Genomic DNA, 23,600 nt, shown 5'->3' with positions numbered 1-23,600 from the left:
AGAACATTTGAAATAGAGCAAAAAGCACTGGAGCATGTAACACAAAGGTCAGCTTAAAGGGAAATAGCACTGATATTCTGCAAGGCCCTCTTTCTCCCAAATGCCAGATTTGTAATGTAGGCAAATTCTGCACAGATACAAGGAAAAAGCTTCATTCTGAAACTGCCAGGAAATACCATCTATATCAGAGGGAAAACCTCGTCTCTTACCCGGTGACCCTTGAGACCTGGGAGACCAGGAGCACCAGGAAAGCCTCGAGGGCCCTAGGTAGGAAAAAGAAGAAAAAAAAACCCCAAATATAATCCTGACTGAAGACAAACCTAGCAATCATGAAACTAACAGGGATAAGGGCAGCAGCAAAACTAATATTGCTAACACTCCTTCACCTTCATCATAGTGAGGAACAGCATTTGAGCAGCTCACAGATGATACAGCCTTGAAGTTATTCTCAGCATTAGTCACATTTTCACTGACATTAAAAGCTTTATCATTTGTATTGTTGTGTGATTAAAGTTCAAATTTCAGCAAAAGTTATGAAATAAGATGAGTGGCAGGTCAAGTTTTGAGGGTTAATATGGACAAACATTAATTAAGCTGAGATCAAAATTCAGGGCAAACACTTAAAATTAACTAGAAAGTCAGAACTGCAAACTGTACCTCTTTTTTTCAGAATATGTCAGTCCAGAAACATGATAAGCAACTGCTACCAAAACACATTTAGCAATTAACCAAAGCTCTCTTGCACTTAGCTTCCTACCAAGTTTCTCTGGAAAGGATAACAGAAGGGAGATAAGTGCCTTGTATCAGAATATTGGTGATATGAATTTAGAACAGAAATCTCAGATAACAACAGTTATCCTCTGAGCAACAAAGCACTGACCTAGAGTCTAGAAGTGAGCTAAGACAAGGACTTCAGATACTGAATGGCAGAACTTCGCACTGATAATTAAAAGCAGTATTGATGAGTCACATCGGGATGAAGCAATAAGGAACCAGTATCATATGATGACATATAATTATTTTGCTAAAATTTAAATAATCATGCTCTTACTGGAGATCCTGGAAATCCAGGCTCACCCGATTGTCCTGGCCTACCAGGTTCACCCTAAGGGAAGAGGAAAAAAAAGAGAAACACATTAAAACAGGAGATTTGAAAATGGATTTTTTGTATCATTCTTCCACTCAAACAAATGAGGACATTCACATCAGTATTATGCATCCTCTTTTTGCTGTAACACTGTCAGTGACATAAATCAACTGCATATGTGCCTAGCAAATGTGCATTAGACACATTAACTCAGTTGGTTTTTAACCAAGAACTGGGATAACTGAAGGCTAAGCCCACAATGTATCCCAGTCATCAGGAGATGGTGCTGCCACCTGGTTTTCCTGGGAATTAATGAGTCAACCTTCTGTCATCTTCACACAGAGCATCAAATGGCTGTTATTTCCCACTAGAACAGCAATTTTAAACTACCTGCTTGTGACTCTCCTTCTGTTTAAATGTTTAATCCATGTATAATTTCATTCTAGAACAGTGACTATTTTCTGTGTATTGCAATAGGAAAAACAATATGGTGAAACCAAACAAGTATATTTTGAAGACGAATCAAAGCCCTTCAAAATCACAGCCGAATATTTCTTTACATGCATCAGTCAGTTCAAATACACTCAGGACACCAGAATGCAGGAATATGAAAGGCTTCAGAAAAATAATTTCAGGTCAGAGAGAAGGCAAAGTGCTTTACAAATGCAATTACGGACACCCAAACAAAGGAAATGAGGGAAGTTCTTAGAGCGGTGTCAATATTTGGCTTCCCTGCACTGAGCTGTTGCCAAGGATTCTTAAAATTCCTTGTACAGTTTAATGGAAAGGTAGCTATTACACAATTAATTTCTATACTAAAATGGCATCTGCAGTTTTCTAACTAATTTCCAAGTTAAAAAATACAGTTCAGATGGATTTAGTGTGATTTGCAAACAACTAATATACACCCACCAGTAAGGTCTTGGGCTACTGGTGATCAGTACATATACACCCATACAATATATATAAAACTTACATTTTACATATATATATATGTATGCATACATGGATAAAGAAAAAATAAGACAGGAACATAATCAATTATCATTTTTAAAATAAATTAAATATTAAAATCTTATCCAGACACACGTGTATGCTGCCATTACAGCTCCTCTAACCCCATATGCAAACCCAAAAGTGAGGAGATGCCTCCAAGTGACTCCCGGTGATTTATTTTTATGTTTGATTTCAAGAAAGATTATCTCAGTTAAGAACTTACTGAAGCAAGAAATAGAGATGGTGCTAGATTTTAGATATGATGATGACACATCAGGAAAAGAAAGGAGGGGTTGAGAAATGGTTGCCAAGATTCACAGTTGTGATGCTGGATTTAATGAGGAGTACAATTACAAAGGAAAGCAGACAATAGTAGTTAGAACAGGCACATCTGCTGGTTAGTCACTGCCTCACAGATGCCAATGTTTGTTTTATTAAAAATAAAACAAGATACAAAGTATAACAAACTTACATCTTCACCAGGTTTGCCTGGAGGTCCCTCTGGTCCACGAGAACCAACTGGCCCCTAAGAAATTAATATATTTGTTGAGAAGTCAGTTTAGCTATCACTTAAATATCTATTTACTCCATTTCAAAGTCTGGTTTTACAAAAACAGATGTAGAAAAAGGAAGATTTCATGTCTAAGCACATTTGTTCAGTTTTGTGGTGCTCTTTCTAAGCATCCTGGCCCTAGAAAACCTGCATTGTACTATAAGAAAATACAGGATGGATTCTTTAGGAAAAAAAACCCAAAACATTAAAAATTACAGTTGCTGTTTGCTTCAAATCTCTGGCTTTTGCTTTTACTTTTGAATCATTTTGTTGCCTCAAAAAAAATATTCTCATTACCCTTTGTGTAAGTTACATTATCAGGTATGGTTTTACCAGTGCCTAACCATTCTCAGGCCTGTGCTGGGAAAGTGAGAATGATTGTTTCTAATATAATCATTGCTATTCACATTTAAAACAACTCATATTCACTGATTCATGACAACATGCTTTGAGCATCACAACTCTTCACTGAAGTTGCTTAATAGTTTCAGCTGAAACAACATGACAAAAATTCTGTTCTGAAATTAAAAAGTAGAGCATATTTGCAATTCTGTTGTAGAAATGTTTGCATTTATTAGTCTTACCATAGGTCCTGGATCTCCAGGTTCACCAGGTGGGCCCGTGGGACCAGCACCACCCTAAAATTAACCAAAGATTAATACAGTTAAAAATTCCAAAAGCAATTATAAGGACTTAATTAAAAATCCATGACCAGGAAAATCACAGCCTGTGGCTGAGAGTCTGGATTCTAATTCAGAACCACTTCACATTTCCATAGGAGTGAAAGTTGGATACTAAAACCCCTTAAGCTGTAGATAAATCCTGTGCCTTACACAAAACCCCACTGGAAACTTAACACCATGCCAATATCGAAACAAGAACAGTCTCCATTTTCATTGCTGCTCACTCATTAAAAAATGTGTTGGGTTAAAACCCTGTTAAAGATCTAATAAACTGTGCTTTTGGAGCCAATTCCTGTGTATAGAGTCCATCTGGAGCAGAGCCCTTGTTTAAATTCCCTTCTGGAAGGTGCACTCAGCCACAAGTCACTGAGGATGGACACTGCCCCAGAGATGCACAAACCCCTCTCACCACAAGCTCTGCCTTCAGCTCTGGTCAATTTAATCCCCTCAGGTGAAGCACTCACTTGTTTTCCTTGGAGACCCTGAGGACCTCTTGGACCCACTGGACCCTGTTGAACACACAACTTGTTACACACTGGAAAACAACCTTTCCCAAGTAAGATTCACCCTACAGAGGGCAAAATGGCCTGATAGTGACCACTAGCATTTCTACAGTCTGAAAGGTTTCTACTCAGAAAACTGGTGTTATGAAACACAAACAGATGTTGAATGAAATCTTCAAAGTCCAAAAGCCACAGAAGTGTAATTTCATTAACAGCTGAAAATATGGACTTGGCTGTTTCCTCCAACTTCACAGTCTCTGGAATCACAATAATCAAACTGTCTGTCTAGCTCCATGAAAAAAATATACTAACAAAATAAGAGTTGAGGGGAATAGTCTTCACTTGAAGGGAATGTCATTACTCAAATGAATCTCATAATGGAATCAACGACAAAATAAATTAATCTTCTTGCTCTCAGTCAAGCTGAAAAGCAGTAATGAAAGGATGTGTTTAAATGTATCATATAAAGCACCAAAAGAGCTTTCCAAATCATTGTTGTTAGCTACAAAAACCTTAGATTGTCCTTTAGAAAGTGCCATGGGACTTTTAGGAACAATCTCAAAGCTAATTGTAACTTTTAACATGAAATATTATCTTATTTGAAGGTAATTATCATGGTTCTAGGAATACAAAAAATATCTATAACAGACAAACACTCATTTTGACAGAAATTTGAGACTTATGTCTTTTAAAATTCAGTAATTTTTTACTAATTTTTAAAAGAAAATGTAGAAGAGTTAGTAATGGGCCATTAAAAAAAAGGTAATGAACATTAGAAACAAAACATTTTTTCAGCTGTCAGTTACCCAGTTTACAAAAGAGGAAAAAATAATGTCACATAACATGAGAAAGAGCAAGCCAGTGCCAACTGACTTTAGCAGACTTTGTGTAAGGCCATAGATATATTAACATTAAATTTAATCATATTAGAGAATGATAACAGATGGTACAAGAGATGCAACACCTTGAGAAAAAACGAGTGAAAGGATTAAGCAAAACAATGAAAGCAACAAAGTGGGACAGACTTGTGGAACAAATTATTTTATGTTCAGAAAGCAAATTCAATGTAGAGAATCAAAAAGTTATTTGAAGAAACCTCTGAAAAAGTTAATACTAAGGCAAAATATCAAATTATCTTTAGAACCTTTCCTATGGTATTGGAATCAATTTTTAAGGCTTCTTATCTTGGATAAGATTCAGGTGGACAAACTCATGGGCAATACAATCACTAAAGGATGGTTTCTTTCAGAATGGATGTTAAAAATATCAGCAAAGAAGGTAACAGTATTTCCAAGATATGAGATGTGAAGAGAGGTATTATTAGGAAACAACCCCAAGAGTTCCAGAAGAGATAACTTAGGGTGGTGAAACAGCTCTCACAGACAGCAGAAAATTTCAGTGTTACCATTAAGTCCCCAATTCATTCAAAGCATTCAAAGTAAAGAACATATCTAAATAGTGAGGGATGGCAGTGCAAAAAGTGGGCCACTGGAGAAACAGGAAGTCTGTCTTGAAACAACAAAGCATAGATTTGAGTTAAGAGCTGGTTTTGAAAGCATTTTTTTCAATTATTTAAAAAAAAAAAAAAAAAAAAAACAAAAAAAACTAATTTGATGTCACATGTGAAAAGAAGTTACATATTTGTTTATTCTGCTTTGTGTTATACCTGACAATTTTCAGTCACTCTGCAGTGACTCAAGAGGAGCTGGTTTTTTTCTCAGAAGGAGAGAGGGATAGATGTGGGAGGAGAAGTTGTCATTTAACAGAAAAACATTTTTTCCCCAGGTACTGTGCAAAACTCTACTAGAATACATCCAGGTTCAAGAGGTACAGGAAGCTGTAAAGGATTAATTCCCTTTTGGGTTTTTGGACATGCACTCCACTTCTAGCCTCTCTTACAGTACAGGGTTAATTTAGTCTTACCACTGCACCAGGCATCAGTCCCATTTGACTACCAAGTCCAGACTTCTCATCCAGTCCTGCCATCTGAGCTGAAAAGGGCTGGAAAAATAAGATGGGTGATTTTAGCTGTAAGTCATTGTGATGGTTTGTAAGGAAAAAAATCCATGCAATCACATCTTCGTCATTTACCTTGCTTTTGCAGTGATAACAGCTCAATCCTTGGTTTAACCACTAAAACAAAATTTGTCTCTCCTCTATATCTGAGGTGTTTAAAGCTTCAAAGACCATGTGAATACATTATATGTTTATTATTCTATTTCCACTTTAATACTAAACAAGTATAAAATGACCAAAGAGGAAAGCCTCCCACTAAATTAATTACATTTTTTCATGATTTACAAATCTAGACCAAAACTGCCATATTCCTTCATGTCTTCTAAGGCTTCCTTTTTTTTCACTTCTCATGCTTCAAATTCAGAAATATCTTAAGATAAATGGAAATGTAACTGATTGCATGATGACAAATCAGAATTTTTAAGCATCTTGCCCTTATCCAGCAAAGCTGAAAGCCACTGCTTTTCCTATCAGTTAACAGAGACCAATGAGCTAGAGAAGGGAGAAACTTCAGTGCTCTCCTTCTTATGCAAGCAAATAGTTGAAATCAATAGTTTTATTTTGCTTCATTCAGAGCCTCATTCACAGCAAGTCAGAGCTTACAGCGGCTGACAACAAGTAACAGCTCAAACATAGATTCAAATCCCCCAACATTTACAGTTAGTTCCTCATTAGATTGGTCCCCAAACACATTTTCTAAAGGCTGGAGATTGCCTGAGGTCAGAGACAGGAATACAAACAAAAATTATCTTATATTTCCAGCCACACCTTTCTTTCATATATTCTATGCAGGATAACAGCCTAGCACCCATTATGGTGCTTCTGTGATTCTAAGAGATTCCTGTGTGCTGAAGATATTTACTTGGGCTTAGTCTGCTGGATTCAGAACTGTTGGGAAATGTGGTTAAGACATGAAATGCTGCCCAAAGTTGCAAACCATTGGCCTAACATGAATATTGCAGATTTTTGCCACTGTAACTATTGTTTTCAGGAACAATGGAATGAGAAATCAAAACAGATGTCAAAAAGCAATAAATGTGCAACTGAATACACTTGAAAAATTCAAATATGTATTTATTTATGGACCATAATTAGTATCCAATAGAAGGGGCAGGAAAATAAAGTTTTGCAGAATACCTTGTCTGTATCTATAAAGCTGGTTAGCAGCACTGCTTTAACAATTTCCTAATCTTCTCAGTGTTTGTCTGAATAACTCCAGCAAGAAGTACTATCAACCACATTTTAGTTTCTCTCATTAGTAATTTTTAATTTATTTATCTTAATTTTCACTTTTCTATATTCCTAATTTGGTGCACTCATTTCCTCTGTACTATTTCTCAGAGGCTGGTGGAAGTAAAAGAACCTTTGTGGTGGTTCTAGATTAGGGCAGTTTGGCTTTGCTAGATGCTAAAATCTGCTGTGAAAGGTGCATCTTTTCCCAGGTTTCTCACATTCAACTCGTCCCAGTTTTTGGCAGAACTTGCAGTGCCACTAGCTGCTGCCCCTTGTGACTGGGAGACAGGAAGTGTGGGCACAGCATTCCATGGTCACGGAACCAAAGGCAAGTCACCGTTTATATAATGTGGATCTGCTCCAACACTCCACTTTGAGCTAGAGCAAATGTAAAACTTACCCTGCTTATTCCATCTGGTCCTGGGTGAGTGGGATGCCCTGGAGGACCAGGGTCACCAGGCTGGCCAGGGATACCAGGTTCCCCATCAATCCCTTGAGGACCACGAGGACCCTACAAAAAAAAATCAGGAATGCCAGCAGTGTGCAAAGTGTGCACTGAAATCATTGTAACTAGCAAACACCTGCCTCTTTGGGATAAATCTGTATTTCTACAGAAAGATCTTCAAACAAACAACATCCCTAAAGCTCTGTTCCCACATTTGATCAGAAGCACTGACTGAAATTAATCATGAATCCAACATTTAAGTAAACTGCAGTAATTTCTATTTTAGAAATAGGCTTTTTTAGAAACTGAGGCTTCCAATCATTCCATACTAGAGTATACTATGCCTGAAAAACTCTTTGGCTTTGCACACCATATAGAATGGAGTTAATTTACTTCTAAAATGAGTACAGCTCAGATAAGTGTAAATATACACAGAGGCTTAAGAAACTACAGAGTAATGCTGGATTTTCACAGCCTACTTGAATCATGAATAGTTTAGCCAGTTCATAGTACTGTTGAATTCTCAACATAGTTATGATGCCAGAAATGCAGGGAAAGTTACCTGGTGTTGAAATCATCTCTAGCTAATATTTACAGAATAGGTTAGAGCCCATCCTGTGGCTCTCATTTTAATGTGGCTCCCACTTTTAATTCCTAAACTGCACTCACCTCAAAATTAAATATGGAGGCAGCTAATAAAACATTAGTTGAACAAAATGAGTAGTAATGGGACCAACAGACATGCTTCAATCATAAATACAGACTTTCAAGTGCTTCTTACTACTTTGCTTCATTAGAAGAAAGTGCTTGACCAAGGCAAGGAAAGACTATGTATTGAGCTCTTCCATTTTAAGGATCCTTAAACATAGAATTTTAGAAGCCTTGCTCACTGAGTCATCTTTTCAAACACAATCAATCATTACACAGATTGCCAGGATTTCCATGAGGTGAGGGCTGTGTCTGCAACACATTTCAGTGGAATTTATGTCTGAAGTGGTATGGTTTGAACTAGTATGATTCACACAAGGAGCTGTGAATAGATGGTATTCTGAACAAATGAGAAGGTCTGTCCATGTTGGATGGAAGAAGGTTGTAGCACAAAACTTAATTCTTAAATATATCTGTTATAAACACAAGTACACACTGCCAAACCTAGAGGTGCTTACTGCCCCAAGGAGGAAAAGAATGAGATACCTTATTTGTTTGTTCTCAAAACAAAAAGAAAACAAAGTTAAGCATTAGAGAAAAAAAAAAAAACAAAAACAAACAAAAAAAAAAACAACACTGTTGGCTATAAAGAATTTGGCAAGGCTATGCCTTTGCAGATTTCCAATACACACACAAGACACCTTAACAAAGGCTAACAGAGAAAAAGGCCTTTTTAAAATTCTTTTTAGAAAAGCATGTACTTTTTAGTCACCAAAAGTCAAGTTGCTTTAAGAGCAATACCAAGAAGTCATCAAAATGCACATTTGTATTTGTCGGTAGCTAGTGGTATACAACCAATCTGGTGGGTTTTTAATAAAATATTGATGATAATTTATTTATTTTACATCATTTATACGTTTATATGTATAGAAAAAAGCCCTTTCATTTTCTTTCACCAGTTCAAGATCAACAAGGTTTTAAGAAAAAAAAAAAAAAAAAAGAGGAAAAAGGAAAAACATTCTCACAAATGCCACGAGATGGCACCATTTAAACACAATTTTCTCATTCTGTCCCACCGCTGCTGCTGAATGAAATAAAAAGGAAAAAGCAGCTCATGGTAGAACACTCCCAAATTTCTATTTATTTAAACTGCTACTGCAAGTAAAATTGAGTGTAAATCCGCATGGAAAGAAAAACATATGTTCAAGTTTATTTTCTGTCTTCAAAAGACCATTTGTTAACAACTAAAATGCCATCATGCACCAAAACTCCTCCTCCCTAGATGCATTCTGAAAATGCAGACATACTATCCTCTAGCTGTCTCTCGCTGTTACATTAACAAAGAATCTTGTGTAAAAAATATGCTCATATTCCTGAACTCATTTTACATACAAACTCATTTTACATCCTGAACTCATTTTACATCTTGCTCACTAGTTAGCAAGAGCCTGACTTTAAAGAATAACAAAAAAACAATCTGAAAAAATAAATAAACAGCTTGGAACTATGCTTAGTGCATTAGTAATGTCCACAGTCAGTAACGTATTTAGCCAGATTAATTTTACAAGGGAAGCCTGGACAATATTATCTGCTCTATGAGGGTTTTTTTCATAATATAAACTGTAGGTGTGAGCTAGCATTTCTCTTCCACAAGTAAAAATAAACCCCCTGCACTAGCAGTCACTGTGTTGCTGAGAGCAGTGCTCTTGGTCTCAGACCCACACTCTGGCAAACACAAAGCTCATCAGAACCTCTGATGCAACATTTGCAAAGCAGCTGACTGCTTCCCAGTCCTGCGTTATTCCTTGAAAGCAGAATAATAACCTGTGTCAAAAGGACTCAAAGCCATTTACAGCCTTTTGGGATTTTAGTGTTTGTGGCCACCACTCTGTAGAGACATGGGATGCATGGCAGGAAATCAGCATCTCATTGACAATACTGCACATTAGGAAAGCACTTTGAACACAGCCTCATTCAGAAAACCCAAGTCAAGATTTCTCTGTGCACCCCAAGACAGCGCAACGACTCCCAGAGTTCTATTAAGCATTTTGATACTCATTCTTCAGAAAAATGTCTTCTGGAGATCTGAAGAGCAGCATTGTCTTGGCAAGCATCTCAAAGAGGCTACAGACTTCCTGCACTGCTTTAACGACGTCATTACCATCTACTGACAACAGGCACACACTGGAAACAGGGCAAGGGAGTCTGGTTTAGGCCTGTGCCTAACTTCAGGGTTGGCTTGCTCTCTCCTGAGTGATAGGAAAATATCCACGTTTAAATTACAATGATTCGACTCTCAAATCTGCTTTTAGCAGCTTCTGCTCTTCAACCTAGCTTTTTGAAAAGAAACATGTCATCTGGGATATTTTCAAGCACTTCTTTTTGGTCTTTCTGTGGTTCTCCACATGCAGACACCAAAATTCCCTTATGAAGTCTTTATTTCCACTGAGCAATCCTGGTTACATTATTCACCAGCATACCAACTAATGTAGTCACATATTAACTCCTGCTAACTTCTGAGCTTTGTCTTTTCTGCAGTGCTCCGAGCCACATAGCAGTCACCAGCAAAGAGCCATCTAATCAAAGGAATGTGATGTTCTAGTTCTGTCTGAAAATGTTTGTAGAGAAAGTATGATTTTGGTGGAACTACTGCTAAACCTCTGTCCATGTCTCAAAATATTCAGGTTTCAATCTACCCCAGCAATGATGAAATAGAAATGTTTTCCTCTTTGTTACCTGATTCCTGGAAAATACGAGGACAGTTTTGGTAACTCTAGAAGACACAGAGACAGTTTAAAGCCATTTAATCTTTTGAAGTTTGCTTCAGGTACTTTATTTCTGAGCTATTTAATAACTTACAGGTCTTCCCTTTGGTCCTCGTTCTCCTCGTGGACCTTGTGAGCCTGGAGGTCCCTAAAAGAAAGACCAGAAATATTAAGTCTCTTTTAAACTACCTAATGATTAATAAAGCTCTGCAAATATGAAATCCAATGCTTATTTGAAAATTAATATGTGGGATTTTTTTCTATATCATCATGAAGACAACAGCTATAATAACCAAGTATTCAACATTTCTTCTCCAATGGACATTGTCAGAAGGGAGTAGAAGCATGAGGCAGAGATCTACAAAATGGTTTCATCTCTCATGTTAATCCAGCAAAGGTTTCCTGAATGTTGGGTCTGAGACACCCTCCCTTCTAGTTCAGGACTGCTCTGTGCTCAGGCACAGCATGGAGCATCCTGCAGCTCCTCCTGCTCCTGCTTGGACCTTGCTGGAGAGGCATTCTCCAGCATCCACCCAACACTAAGGGCCTCAGGTATCCATGTGCTACAAGCACACACCCATTCACTTGGGCATGGGCTGACCTGACACTGGGAAAAACATCCCATCATCTTCTCATCTCCTCAGAGCCAGTGGCTCTCCAGATAGCACCTACTGAGGGGTGGAAGAACCCTCCTTCACATCACCCTCACAACACAATCCAGTCATGGCAGAGAGGGGCAGATGCCTCATCAGAGAAGCAGAAGATGAAAAAGTACTCACGGCTGGTCCAGGGCGGCCTCGTATGCCTGAAACCTAGAGCAGGGAATATAAATTAAAGTCACCACACATCATTTGTCCTGACTGCCACACAGAAAATCAGCTACTGAAAAGCAAATAGCAAGGCAGGACATTAAAGTACCGAGAAAGTTAAAAAGGTTTTTAGGGAAAGGGGGAAAAAGTAGTAAATATAATTTGCACTGGCTATCTTTTTCCAGTTTGGAGTATTTTTATTAGCAATGTGAGCAAAATCTTAGAAGTATCACTGCTCCACTAAAAAGGATTAAATAAATAAGTGAATTACAATGATTTAGGCTCAACTTATTATTTAAATCTGTTTGCCTTCACACTAGAAAGGAATAAATAGATAATGAAATTTTATTTAACCCCTCTCTAGATAGTAATTTACCAATTACACTTCTACAAAAATCTAACCATAAAAATAAAGATTATGGCAGAAGAACTAACAACTAGCAGGAATTGCTAATGTTACATATGTGAAAAAGCATACTAATTCCACTCTTTTCTTTCCTAGGCTGTATGGTTTTGTTTTATTTACTTCATTACTGCAATTCTGCTTTAAAGCACTAATATATGCACTTCTAGGATGTGCTGATGGATGAAGAAAATATTGACTTACAGGTGGCACTGCTCCAGGTTCTCCTTTTTGCCCCTGTAGGAAAAAGATACCAAAGCATCAGATGCCAGAAAAGAAGTGCAAGTACAATTACCAGTACCAGTTTCAGCGATACCATCCCCGTGACTGTGATAAAACTAATACTTCCTTAAAAATACAGTAAGACTAAATTAAAGTACCTGTGACAAATAATCCATATTATTTTAATGACTATGGACACTGATTAAATGAAGGCCATAAATTACCATTATCTCCTAGTTGCATAACATACTGTCTGAAAGAATTAAACTAAAAAAATACGAAGCTTTTCTGTTAGAACTGCTAGAAAATGATATAAAATACATTGGAGCTCTGTTGTTGGATGATTTGATTCATGTGTAACACAGAGCCTAGAGCAGCATTTAGATTCCATTTCTTCAAGGTACTAAATTAAAATACGTATCATCATGGATATAAAAATCCATCTGCAGCCTAGGGAAAGGTTATGATACAGTGATATTACATAGGTTCAGACTGAAGGACAACAGCAATTGGCAATTGACTTTTTTTTTGAGCTGAATGTGTTGACAATGATTACATCAAATAACTGGGTTTAGACCTACCAGTGGTAACTGGTTTTTAAGGAAAAAAATAGGACTTTGCAAAGATAAAAAGTGTCCTGCCTTGCTTATAAAGTAATAATTAATAAGGTGGGTACAGTCCATTTATTTCCATAAACTACCACTGCAAAGAGTACTCAGTTTTGGTGAGTGAATGTACTTGATCATCTAAAATTTATTTTGATTATTTCTTGCAGTTGCTTATTATCTTAGAAGCCTGTTTATGGGAATGCCTTTTAATTTCTTCTGTAAGAGCGGGTCTTCCCTTTGTTTAATTGCACACAATAAGAGAAGCTGCCCACAGAATCGTGGCTCTGGGCAAGGACACAGGATTGCAGCGCCACATCCTGCCCACTGGGCAGGTCAGTCTCAGCACAAAAACCAGCTGCAAGCTTTAACAGTTCAGCATCTAGTGACAGAACACTCCCTTCCCTCAGCCTGTGGCACTGCTAGAGGTGACACAACCAAACTGCTCCAACTAGAATTCCTTTGATGTAGACAGCAAGGATTTTCAGCCAGGGGAGTCTCTATATTAAGATCAGGATTTCTGCCTGCATCCCAGTGCTTTTTCAATCTCCCTAGCCACCAAGGAAGGCTAAGAGAAAGAACTACATGTTTTTAACAGAGATTATGTGTATCTTTTGTGATATGCTTCAATGAGATGCATGGGATTATTTTAACGGTAGCAACACATTACAAAAAAAAAGTAAAGGAAATCTTACCTTTCTTCCTCTACCTATGAAAAAGGACAAAAGAAGAAAAGAAAAGAAATTAGTGATTTTTCTCAGAGAGACAGAATACAGTAACAGTTGAGTGAAGGTGTTGCAGCTAGAGCCATCCCTGATCCTGGATGCAGAGGGGATGGTGCATTGCCTACAGGGAGCTGGGAGAGTTCTCAGGGACACACCTACTCACTGGTTCAGGAGTGAGGACTCACAGCACTGTGCAAAAATGTGCTGTAATTCTCAGCCTTTTTCCTCATTGCACAGAATAACAAATAACACTTTGGGAAAGCAGAGTATCTTGTGGGGGATTGTGAGATGCTGTCCTAATGACTGACAGGAAGTCAGAGGAAGCTTTATTACTGACTCCAACAACAACTGTTGATGGATCCACAACATATTACATGGTATTCTTCAGAAAACAGAGCTCACAGAGGTATTTCTGACCTTTTATTTTTTAGAAAGCACCTGCACAACCATGGGCATACATTCAGAGCTATAGAGCCACACTCATGCCCATAAAAATCCTTCAGAAGAATATTTTATAAATGCCTCTAATAACAGTAAGGAATTTGGCAATGTAACCATACTGCTTTTATATTTGCTGGGTGTACCCTGCTGGTGTTGGCCCAATGCTTCCCAAAACAGAGCAGGATGCACCATCTATTTATTAATGCTCACCACATCTTGCTCCACTGCTCAATTACACAAGTCCCTGCTTTTGTCTTTATCACTGCTTTGTTCAATATTAAGCTGATCAACAGCAATTATATCTCCTGAAGAAATTAATTATTATACATTGAATGCAGCTCTAATAATTCAATACACAGTATTATGTAGTTTTAATTGCAAGGTAAGAAATTTTCTTATAGGAAAATTGAGGAGGGATTCCTTTATCCAAGTCTCTGCAAAAAGAAAAGACAAAATCTCTAAGGTATATAACAGAAGAGATGCAAATAGGGAAATAGGGAGTCAATAAGACTTGATGGTTCTTTTATGTCTCATAAAAGGACCTATGTTTTCACTTTGGGAAAGCATTTTACATTTATTCAGTTTACATTTATTTGAGGGTGCCTGAATTGAACATTTTAAAGAATGCACTTATTTTATATAGCTATGTATTCAGTACATATACATACATATATACATTGATATAGATATATATTAGTATGTTTATTATATATAGTTATCTTTCAGTTTCAGATGAACCACAAAAAGAAGCTAGAATTCAACCTCCTCAAAATATCAAGACAGATTTCAGATCAAACTTTTAGCTGTAAAACCAATTAGGCTTATATGAGACTCATAGTCTAAATCAAACTATTTTGAGTTGGCTATGGGCAGCCCAAGAGCGACAATAACTGCCAAGTATCTATTTTCAGACTTAAATTTTCACCATAAAAATAGCTTTACGAATTTCAATATCACAGGGTTCCTAATTCCTTGGGCTGCCTCTCCTCTCAAACTAGAAAAGGCTCTTACCGATGGTGGGGTCGAAATCCCGTGGTGTGTGGGGACACACAGGACAGCACTCTCCCGGGGGCACCTGGGGGTTCTCACACTCCAGCAGATCTTGACACTGGATTTCATCGCAAAGAATAGCTCCATTGTCACAGACGCAGATTTGGCACGGTGAGGGCTTCCAAATATCCCTGTTCAGGTACATCTGTCCATTCTGAGTGCAGGCTACTTCTTCACCATCTTCTCCTGGGACAGAGGAGAGAATATACAACATATTTTCCAACCATGAAATCAAAGGAATGGGACTGGACAAGGAAGGAGAATGCTTCTCATCTGGACAGCATTACGTACACAGAGAAAACAATGCACCAGCATAGCTAAAGCTGATGTTAAGGACTTTTAAGAGATATGTCTTTCTTCTTTTACCACCTTATTTCTTAATCAGAAAGAAGTAAAATAGAGTCTTCAATTTCCCCACACTATCAAAGGAGCTCTGTGTCACTCTGCTCAGCGGGGTGTCACCTCTGCCCTGAGGAAGTCCTGCCAATTCCCTGCTCTATGTAAGTGCTGAGCACTTTGGAGAGGTCTGACTGGGGACAAGAACCTGAGACTTCTGTCTGGCACAGCACACGCTGCCTGCTCCCTGGTGGCCTACACAGCCAGATGGGGCAGGGCTCAACAGACACAGCAGCAGCTGGGGGAAAGAAAAAAGACCATCCCATTTATTGGGTGAGGTTTATTTGGAATACCAGCACTGAGAATCAAATCTTCCAAACAGGACAGCCAGCCTCTGTCCAGAGGCAACAGCAGCACCCACTGCAGTGGTACCTGCAGCAAGGAATCCAGCTGAGTAACAGGAGGCTCCTCACATGATTTATGTTCAGTTTTTATAATCCAGCTGGCCGTGGCCCCACATGATTAATCCAGCATGCAGACAATATTGCCATGGATATATCTTATTAACTACATACAGAATACCCCTTAGATATTTTTAACCACGTATAAAAGACCATCCTGTGTCGCTATTTATACAGGACTAGTATGCATTGATTATATGCATACATCTTCTCTATTTACTTATTCACACAACCACATTTACATTTGTACTGTTTTACCATATATGTCTTTGCCTTTGTTTTCTTCCTACTTTGTAGCCAAACACACTGGATATGTTTGGATTTTTTTTTTTTTATCATGAGGTGAGTATACCTCAGCATCTTCTCCTAAAATTAAAATATGTCTGAGAAAGAGTTCAAAAAACAAATAAAGTAGAAAGTTTTGCTTGTGTAGCCAAGATTTCACAGAATATGAAAGCAGCAAGAAAGGATTTTTTTCATTTTGTCCTAATGAATATTTCATCCCCTAAAGGAACAAGCAGCTGCAAAACCAAAGAACTATCCCCAGGCTGTCCATAGACAGTGTGTCACAACTTGCAAACCAAGAATCCCAGTGCCAAGACAGTGTCTGAGTCACACACGGCAAAGCTGTCACAGTCCAAAAATTTTTCTCCTGACCACTGAGATGCTGCAGAGAAGACTGATCTTACGTGGGTGGGAGATCCATCTGACCACAGAAATCCCTCCTATCCAAAATATCTTTGAAATGGGACAATGCAGTTAAAACCACTACTGAAAGTTCCCAAACAGGTCTAATTTCTAACTGATACAAGACTGGGAGTAGAGTCAATTATATACATAGGACACATCTGCCTAACCAAAGATCATAACCATTGTTTGTTTAAGCAAACCTGTTACTAATGTAAAAATTAACATCTCTAAGCACAATTTCACTGTTCTACAAATTTCTGTCCTAATTTAAACCAGATGTCAGCAGAAAATTACAAAGTAATAAATATGAGCAGATTTGGAATTTCAGCTTTGTGCCTCATCTCAAGCCCAGTTGCTCCATCAAAGTCAAAGCTTGAAGAAAGGGAGCAGATGTGTCATTAACTGTTGCCTGCCATCACTAACAGCTTTTTAACACAAACTCAATTTGAAATTTTCACCAGGTCAGCTCTTCTTCAATTGCTTTATCACACCAACAGACTAAATGACTCGAAGAGGTGCTGCAGAAGCTCGGGAGGAAATGTTTTCAGTGTGAAGTAAAGACATCAAGCAAGTGTGCTGTACAGTCCATTTATGACACTGTGAGAATCATTTTCCAAACTACAGATCAGAGTTTGGAAACCACTCTTCTCATTTCTCCCTTGTGAGCATGACATAATGCACTGTCTGACATATTTAGCCTTTTCCCCCCAGATGTCTGGCATATGGTCTATGTCTTCTTTAACATATCACCCACAGAACTCGTTGTGCTGTTCAAAAGAGAAACAGTTTGCATAAATGAAATTTCTAAGTTATTGAGCCCAAAGTCAGCATTCTATCATAACTTCAAATAAACCACATAGCAACTGCTTTGGCAAATCTGAGCTGAGCCAGATGGTGACTAGCTTCTGCCTGGGTCCTGCTCAGCGGCTGGAAAAGAGGCAAACAAAGGCAGGGGAAAAGCACATACCAACTTCTGAAAGCTACTAAGAAGTCTGCGTCCCTGTCAGATTGTAGATATTATGACAATTAAAAAAAAAAAAATTTAAAAAAAACTCAAAAACAAGCTAAAACCAAAAGAAAAAAACTTACCACCTCTTAATATTGTCAGAAAACACAATGATACATCTTTTGATTACATTCAGTGTTCCTAGGGATTGTTTTCTGCTGTGACTGCATTACACTGAAAGAGTAACCTGGAAAAGGCAGCTGTTTCAAAGCCAGCTCATTTCACAAGAACATTTTGACATTCTATTCCCAGGCCTGAACTGCAGGCATGTTATCCAGCTACACCCAGAGCAGCAGAGGCAGAAAAGGAAATCATTCTACCATTTCCTCTCTGGCTTGGAAATTTGCAAGTTTGTTTTAATCACAGAGACCAAGTTACAAACTCTTTATATATCACATGCTCTTTATACCTCTACAGCTGTAACATAAGGTGCTGAGTGGCTTGAGAAGCAGCTTTGGAAACTTTTAATGAGGCAAAAGGATCTGCTAGGCCATTAACCAATTCCTTTCTTACCAATAAAAAAGTACAACTCTAGTTGGTATTGGACCTGACTAAAGAACTAACAGGATTCAAACCCACCAATTCTCAAAGCAGTCTGCAAATGTAAAAGGCAAGGTAGGAGAGATACCCAATTTAAGGACTCATTCATCCATGAGCTTACACAACAACCAGCCTTCAGAAAGAGGATTTCAATGCAAAGCACAGTAGGTAAAATGCAAACTTTTTTCTGCTATATATTCATGTGTTGGAGTATGGTTTTACTTTAAAGAACTAATTTATCAGCAGTCGAACCATCTGTTACAACTGATTTACCGCATCCTCAGACACACAGACTGGCATCAGCAGCTTGGAAGTAAAATCACACCAGGCACTGACATACCCAGTTTGGGGTCACCGCTGAAGCTGTGCTAATTACTGTGGAGGCGAGGAAGGGGACAGGGGACCCAACGTGCTATCCCAGCCACTAGATGGCTGTCAATGTCCACCAGTCATCATGAGCAAGTGTCAAAGTTCATGCACAGATCAGGTGTGTAAGGCCTCCTCTGCTTTGGGCTGCTTGTGTTAAGCTTGTTTTCATTTCAAGTACATCTCTCTCAAGGTTAATTCTCAAGCCAACAGCATGATAAGGATTTTAAAAGATAGCATATGAAATAATTTCAATTTTTCACTACATAATATTGAAAGCGACACCTGAAAATTTACTGCTTCATTTGTTGTTTAAAGTTACTTGCTTCATATAATTGTGCCCATATTGCTTTCACTGATTCCTGGCTCCCATCTTGCATATGAAAAACAGAAAGTAAGGTCTGGACATGGAACCAAGCAGAACAAATAGAAAGAAAGACAGAAAGACAGAAAGAAAGAGGGAAAATGATGCCACAAAAATGTGCACCATAAAAAGTAGAAGCAGTGAACCACCACTACTTCAGCCGAGGTGATGGCAGGTATATGAAGGACAGGAATACATCTTTCAATGACCTACTTGAAGAAAATAAATGGCCCAAGCAAAACCTGTGAGTGTTTTCTGCAGACATGAACAGCGTCGAGTCATAGATGAAATAGAAAGGAAAAGAAAAAGATTTGGCATCAAAGCAGCTCCATTTCATCGCATTTTTACTGGTCCTACCAAATGTGCTAATTAAAGGAGTCTAGAGGCTGACAGGCCTACAGTGGTAGAGAACACAGTCTAACAAAAGCAAAAAAGATGATGACTGGTACTGAAAGCAGTCTGCCAGTTTTAGGCTTTCTTCTGCCAGGAGGGGCTTCTTGATGCATAGTGTAACCAAAGCCTGATTCTTTTGCATTGTTTAACACCAAAAGACTGGAACAGAAGGGGTACAGTTATTTAATGAAAAAGAGTTGGAAATAAAACTGCTTGCACAGGGGTCTTCTCATCCTCTCTTTGTCATCCTCATGCTAGTTTGTGAAAAGCATAGGGAAAGATAAGATTACACAGATACAGTGGTTTTAAAGTTTAAAAAGCTAGAAAATGAAAAGCTGAGTTTTGAGATATGAATTACAAAAGTTAATCCTGCTGACTCACAAAGCAGAGGTGCAGAAGTAAATCAACATGAAAGATGATACGTGCTAACAGCCATTCTGCAGATGTACTGCTGTGCAGTAGAGACTGCCAGGACAGGGACAAGAGGAGCTTGGGCTTAATAATGTTTGACTGCCAGCCTGCTGCAATAATAATGTAGGGCATGATCCAGATCCCATTAAATCAATGGGGAAAACCCTCTCATTCAGTTCAATAATAATCTGACTGCCTGTTTTGTTTATATTTTTGTGGGGGTTTTTTGCTGAGTAGTAATAAAGTATTATCTTTTCTAATACTAATATATAATATATATATATAATTACTGTGATTTGCGAATTATAATTTAAACACCAATTATTCTTAAAATCAGGTAGTTTTCAGGAGTGCTGACACATATAAAATCTATTTTGCATTTGTTGCACAGAAACAATTCTTGTTAATGATTAACAGAGAGAATTCACAAAAGAACTTTACAGTTACATACATGAGGGTGTGTGGTATATGTGAATACCACAAAGATTAAACTGGAAGACTTTACTAACAAAAGACTGAATTGATGCACAATTTTGCCAATTTTGTTCACATAAGTATTTAGGAAGAGAAGGGAGTTCCAAGTTACTGCCCCACTTCCCTTGTAAAAAAGTGGTTAAGAACAAATCCCTTGCATTATACTTATGGGAATATACACAGACTGGAATTTTAAAACACAAATCTGTAGGAAACCAGATTTCATCAGAACTTTTTCTTAGGAAAAGAGGTGGGGGAGGGTTAATCCATCCTCCAAAGTTCCTGCTTAAAAAAAAATCCTAGGGGATAATTTGCAAAGTTGACAATTAATAAGCCTTTTTAACAGCATTCCACAGAATAAAAGGTGTTGAATGCTTTAAAGTCCAAGTGAATTTCAATGTGATTGAGGAGGTTAGCTCTCTAGACAAGGAGCTGCAAGCTTTCAGAAGTAGAAAAGTTCCAGAATGTAGATAATTTTAAACCATGTATTTTCAGCTGGAAAATTACAGACTCAAATGCCTTTCCTGTGGAGGCCACAAATACCATTAAGTATGAATAAATACTGTGAAACATCAAGGTGTAAGCTCCCAAGAAGAGACTTAATTAATTGTTGAAATTACTGAGACCATCAATGAAGCCTTCCTAATGCCATACAGTTCATCTGGCCAGCTACTTCTAGCTGGGAGGGAATTCACCATCTGAGATTCATCAACCAAGAAAACCCAGCCTCCAAGCTCTAAACAGCAGTCCAGAAGCAGAAAGCAACAGCAAAACAATATACCCTGACTTGGGAGAAAAAATAATGTCTCAGGTAAAGGGCTCTCTTAGTGTGACCTGGCAGCTGGGGTTTGTTTCTTCCAGAAAACTGTGCCTAAATAAATAAATAAATAAATCTGTTTTCCACTCAGCATTGTGATTTCAATTTTAATGAAAGGGGGAAACTGAATAGGAAAGACTATGCTTAGGATAGAGTTAAAAACCTCCAAACTAGTTGTAAATCAATATCTGAACTATGCAACTGCTTCTACACTTACTCTGATGGAATCAATACTACCCTACAATTGGTTTGGTGCCCCCTATTTCCCCTTTTTCTCACAGGCTCATGAATTTATGTCTCCATCAGGGCAAAGATAAGTTTTGCTTGCCTTTTTATGGATAAATTTATTTTCCAACACAGAACAATCAAAAACAATGGTTTTATTACAAGATCCAACACATGCTGAATACAAAGGCAGAAAATACTGGATCCCTTCCAGTGAAAAGGCTTTCTCTTGCTGGTCCCACAGCACTATCCAATATTTATTGTACTATTCAATTCCCTAAAAGCAAATCATGGTGTTGTATCTGCATCTTAACCTCACTGGTCCTGAGCTGCTGAACAAGACTCAACCCTTGTTGAGTCTACACTACAGACAAGGCAGGAAACTGTGCAGAAGCAACCTTGCTCAAAGTTTAGTCAGATTGGTCCTTTCCTTTTGGTTATCCTAGTCATGGACGTGTCTGTTTCAAAAGCACTCAGTTAAACTAACTCATCAGAGTTATCCCTTGAACATGGTTAGATGTAAAAATGTTTAACTTTCTTCTTCTCTGTTGTTACTTCAGTTCACAAGTAGGCTGGCTGGACACATTGCTGGGTGCCTGCAGGAGAACAGGGTGAAGGAGGGAGCTGAGGAGCCTGACATGCCAGCAGTGCTTATACAAATACTCTCAGATGACCACATTGAAGCCTCCAGCATACACTGGGAAATAAAATTAGTTCCAAATGTCCAAGGCTGCACAGAGACTGTCATGGGGAGGCATTCAGGGCACGCCTGAAAAAACACTGCTGCAGATTTCAACAGCTGGAGCAGATCAGTCAAAAGGCAAAGTCGGTAGCAGGGTCCCTGGTCTCTGCTGGAGCCCACACAGCCACAAATGCTCTGCTTAGACTTTGTCATGCAAGGTAGTTAAAGTCAGTTCAGCTATTGCTGACTCAGTGTGCAAAAAGCCTAAACAAAGTGCTTATCATGGGCACTTATTATGTTTTATTATCTCAAAAGAGGCTTGAGGCAACAGAGATCATTCCATTTTATAAGCAAAATGTTGGAGCACATTCATGACTATGGGATGACATTTTTAAGAGGAATCACGTCATTTGCATGAAGACAGGCTAGTCCCAGAGAAACATCAGATTCTTTTGGTGGGGAGCTCACAAAGAGAACACACACCAAACACATTTCAGGCAGTGGAGGCAGGGCCTGGGCTTGGCCCTGATGAACATGTACAAGTTCAGCAATGCAGGCATTGTCTTTAAACTAAAACAAAACTAAACCTGCAATTAGCACATTTCCCAAAATGTAAGAGGTTGAAACCTTCTGAAAGCAAACACACCCCAACAGTGGAAATCCTACCCAACTTGCTGCTACTGAAAATTTAAGCAAATGTGATCAGGACATAATGAACTGCACATAATATTTCTAAACCTAAGACTAAAATAGTAAGATTACAGTAAAAAATGTAATATTATTCTACAATCTATTTTGGCTCCCTTTCTGGAATCCATAAATGTTTGATTTTGATCTTTCCAAAAGCCAGACTTGGACTGCTGTGATTTAGTAAAAATACTGCATTTTGCCTGTGAAGAAAATTCTCTCAGCTACTTCTTGTGCCATTATCAGCGAGACACAATTTCCACTCACAGCCCATTTGCAATCCTGTAGGGATCTAGGGACAATTCACAAGAAGCCACCCTGGCTGTCCAGTCAGCCAGAAACCTATGGCACAAGGAACAAGCCCTGCAGGGTGAGGTTGTACTGTGTCAGCCAGGTTCTGAAATAACCCTCTCTTGGTGTTCTGAGCACTGATCCCTAAGGAATGTCACCATGATCTAGCCATCAGCTGGATCAGAATTGCCAACCATTACTCTGTGAACTCAACAGTCCCACCAGGTCATCATTCACCTTGTTATCCACCCGTTCAGCACCATACTGAGTGCTTCCACAATTTATCTAGGGGTGCTATGGGAGATGGTGTCACAAGTGTTGCTGAACCAAAAGCAAACAGCAGCTTCACTTGTGCACCAAGCCAATCATCTCATAGAAGGCAATGAGATTTAACCAATTCAATAGAAACAGGAAAATGCATTAAATAAACAGCCCCTAACTCTTCTCTGTACCCATCTATTCCAAATCTTACAAGTTCCACTGTTCCAGTTTCACGAGTCTAACTGGTAAAAGAGCAATCCACTGCAAAATAACTGGTTTGCCTTCCTTGTTTTGCAGGATTTAGCTCTTTTGAAGTCACACAAAATGCATATGGTTGTCTTTTTTTTATTATATCTAAGAGAAACACTTGCTGCTGCCCAAACACCCTCATTCTTTGAAGCCATACACATCA

General features: G+C 38.4%; 1 protein-coding gene across 2 annotated transcripts in view; it reads right to left on the bottom strand.

The window, feature by feature from the left end:
• Window positions 1-23,600, bottom strand: part of COL5A2 (collagen type V alpha 2 chain) — a 97,824-nt gene that overhangs the window by 32,565 nt on the left and 41,659 nt on the right. For both annotated transcript variants that reach the window (XM_002191958.7, XM_041717408.2), the window contains exons 2-13: window positions 15,146-15,370; window positions 13,664-13,677; window positions 12,346-12,378; window positions 11,709-11,741; window positions 11,024-11,077; window positions 7,472-7,582; window positions 5,746-5,823; window positions 3,784-3,828; window positions 3,221-3,274; window positions 2,556-2,609; window positions 1,052-1,105; window positions 210-263 (exon numbers count right to left, since the gene is read on the bottom strand). In XM_002191958.7, coding sequence (XP_002191994.5) covers window positions 210-263; window positions 1,052-1,105; window positions 2,556-2,609; window positions 3,221-3,274; window positions 3,784-3,828; window positions 5,746-5,823; window positions 7,472-7,582; window positions 11,024-11,077; window positions 11,709-11,741; window positions 12,346-12,378; window positions 13,664-13,677; window positions 15,146-15,370 — 809 coding nt within the window. The remainder of the gene's footprint in view (window positions 1-209; window positions 264-1,051; window positions 1,106-2,555; window positions 2,610-3,220; window positions 3,275-3,783; window positions 3,829-5,745; window positions 5,824-7,471; window positions 7,583-11,023; window positions 11,078-11,708; window positions 11,742-12,345; window positions 12,379-13,663; window positions 13,678-15,145; window positions 15,371-23,600) is intronic.

The sequence above is a fragment of the Taeniopygia guttata genome, chromosome 7 (genome assembly GCF_048771995.1).
Source record: "Taeniopygia guttata chromosome 7, bTaeGut7.mat, whole genome shotgun sequence".
NCBI lineage: Eukaryota > Metazoa > Chordata > Aves > Passeriformes > Estrildidae > Taeniopygia > Taeniopygia guttata.
Note: the sequence above shows the minus strand (reverse complement) of the source record. Positions and strands in the feature narration are given on the sequence as shown.